Below are 1,281 nucleotides of genomic sequence, written 5' to 3'. Positions count from 1 at the left end.
CCCTAGAGTAAAGAGATTGGTCATGACCTGAACTGCTAAGGGGGTATTTGTTCTAAGGTAAGGACAAAGTGTCTGTCCCCTGCCTGTAGTAAACAGGTAAGACACCTTTGTAGGAGAGACACCTACAGGCGCAGGTGAAGTGTCATCCTTACCAGAAGGCCTCTAAGTCTACAGAGGCCGGCCAGGACCTGGGTCTGGTCGTAGACCAGCCTCCTCAGGGCTAGAAGGGCAGAGTCTGGGCATGGTGATTCTAAAATGTGCAGAGGCCCCGGGGCTGTGGGCATCTGCACCTTGCCCAAAATCCCTGCCTCGGAGTTCCAGGCTACCAGCAACCTGAGCTCACCAAAAAGGCATCCTGGATGGGACAGTGAGATCCCAACACAGCAGCCTGTGGGCTGGGATGGTCTACCTTTGTCGAACCCACGTGAGATGGCTCATCTCTAACCTTCTTCCTTTCTCGACCTTCCTCTCCCCCCACAGGCCCCTCTGGCACAGCCAGAATCCCCAACAGCCTCTGTGGGGGAGGACGTGCAGTCCCTGGCCGACTCCCTGGACTCGGACCGCGACTCGGTGTGCAGCAATTCCAACAGCAATAATGGCAAGAATGGCAAAGACAAAGAGAAAGAGAAGCAACGCAAGGAAAAGGACAAGACCCGCGCGGACTCCGTGGCCAACAAGCTGGGCAGCTTCAGCAAGACGCTGGGCATCAAGCTGAAGAAAAACATGGGTGGCCTGGGAGGTCTCGTGCACGGCAAGATGGGCCGCGCTAACTCCGCCAACGGCAAGAACGGCGACGCCCCCGAGCGCAGCAAGGAGAAGAAGACCAAGTCACGCAAAGGCAGCAAGGAGGAATCGGGTGCGTCGGCGAGCACGTCTCCGTCGGAAAAGACCACGCCGTCGCCCACGGACAAGGCGGCCGGGGCGTCGCCGGCCGAGAAGGGCGGCGGGCAGCGGGGCGACGCCTGGAAGTACAGCACGGACGTGAAGCTGAGCCTCAACATCCTGCGCGCCGCCATGCAGGGCGAGCGCAAGTTCATCTTCGCCGGCCTGCTGCTCACCAGCCACCGGCACCAGTTCCACGAAGAGATGATAGGCTACTACCTGACCAGCGCGCAGGAGCGCTTCAGTGCCGAGCAGGAGCAGCGGCGCCGCGACGCCGCCGCCGCCGCCTCCACGGCGAAGCGGCCGCCGCGCAGGCCTGAGACCGAGGGCGCGCCGGGCTCCGAGCGCGCCTCGCCAGGCCCGCCGGCCGGGCCGCCCACGCAGCTGGTGCTCAAGCTC

At 62.4% G+C, this 1,281-nt stretch overlaps 1 protein-coding gene across 1 annotated transcript in view; it reads left to right on the top strand.

Annotated features, from left to right (window-relative positions):
* Positions 1-480: 480 nt before the first annotated feature.
* LOC125917516 (OTU domain-containing protein 7A) overlaps positions 481-1,281 on the top strand; it is a gene marked incomplete at its 5' end in the record, with an annotated part of 2,087 nt that continues 1,286 nt past the window's right edge. Inside the window, one exon of the mRNA XM_049623699.1 lies at positions 481-1,280. Coding sequence (XP_049479656.1) covers positions 481-1,280 — 800 coding nt within the window. The remainder of the gene's footprint in view (position 1,281) is intronic.

Source organism: Panthera uncia, unplaced genomic scaffold, assembly GCF_023721935.1.
Source record: "Panthera uncia isolate 11264 unplaced genomic scaffold, Puncia_PCG_1.0 HiC_scaffold_1951, whole genome shotgun sequence".
NCBI lineage: Eukaryota > Metazoa > Chordata > Mammalia > Carnivora > Felidae > Panthera > Panthera uncia.
This window is presented reverse-complemented; position numbering and strand designations above follow the sequence as displayed.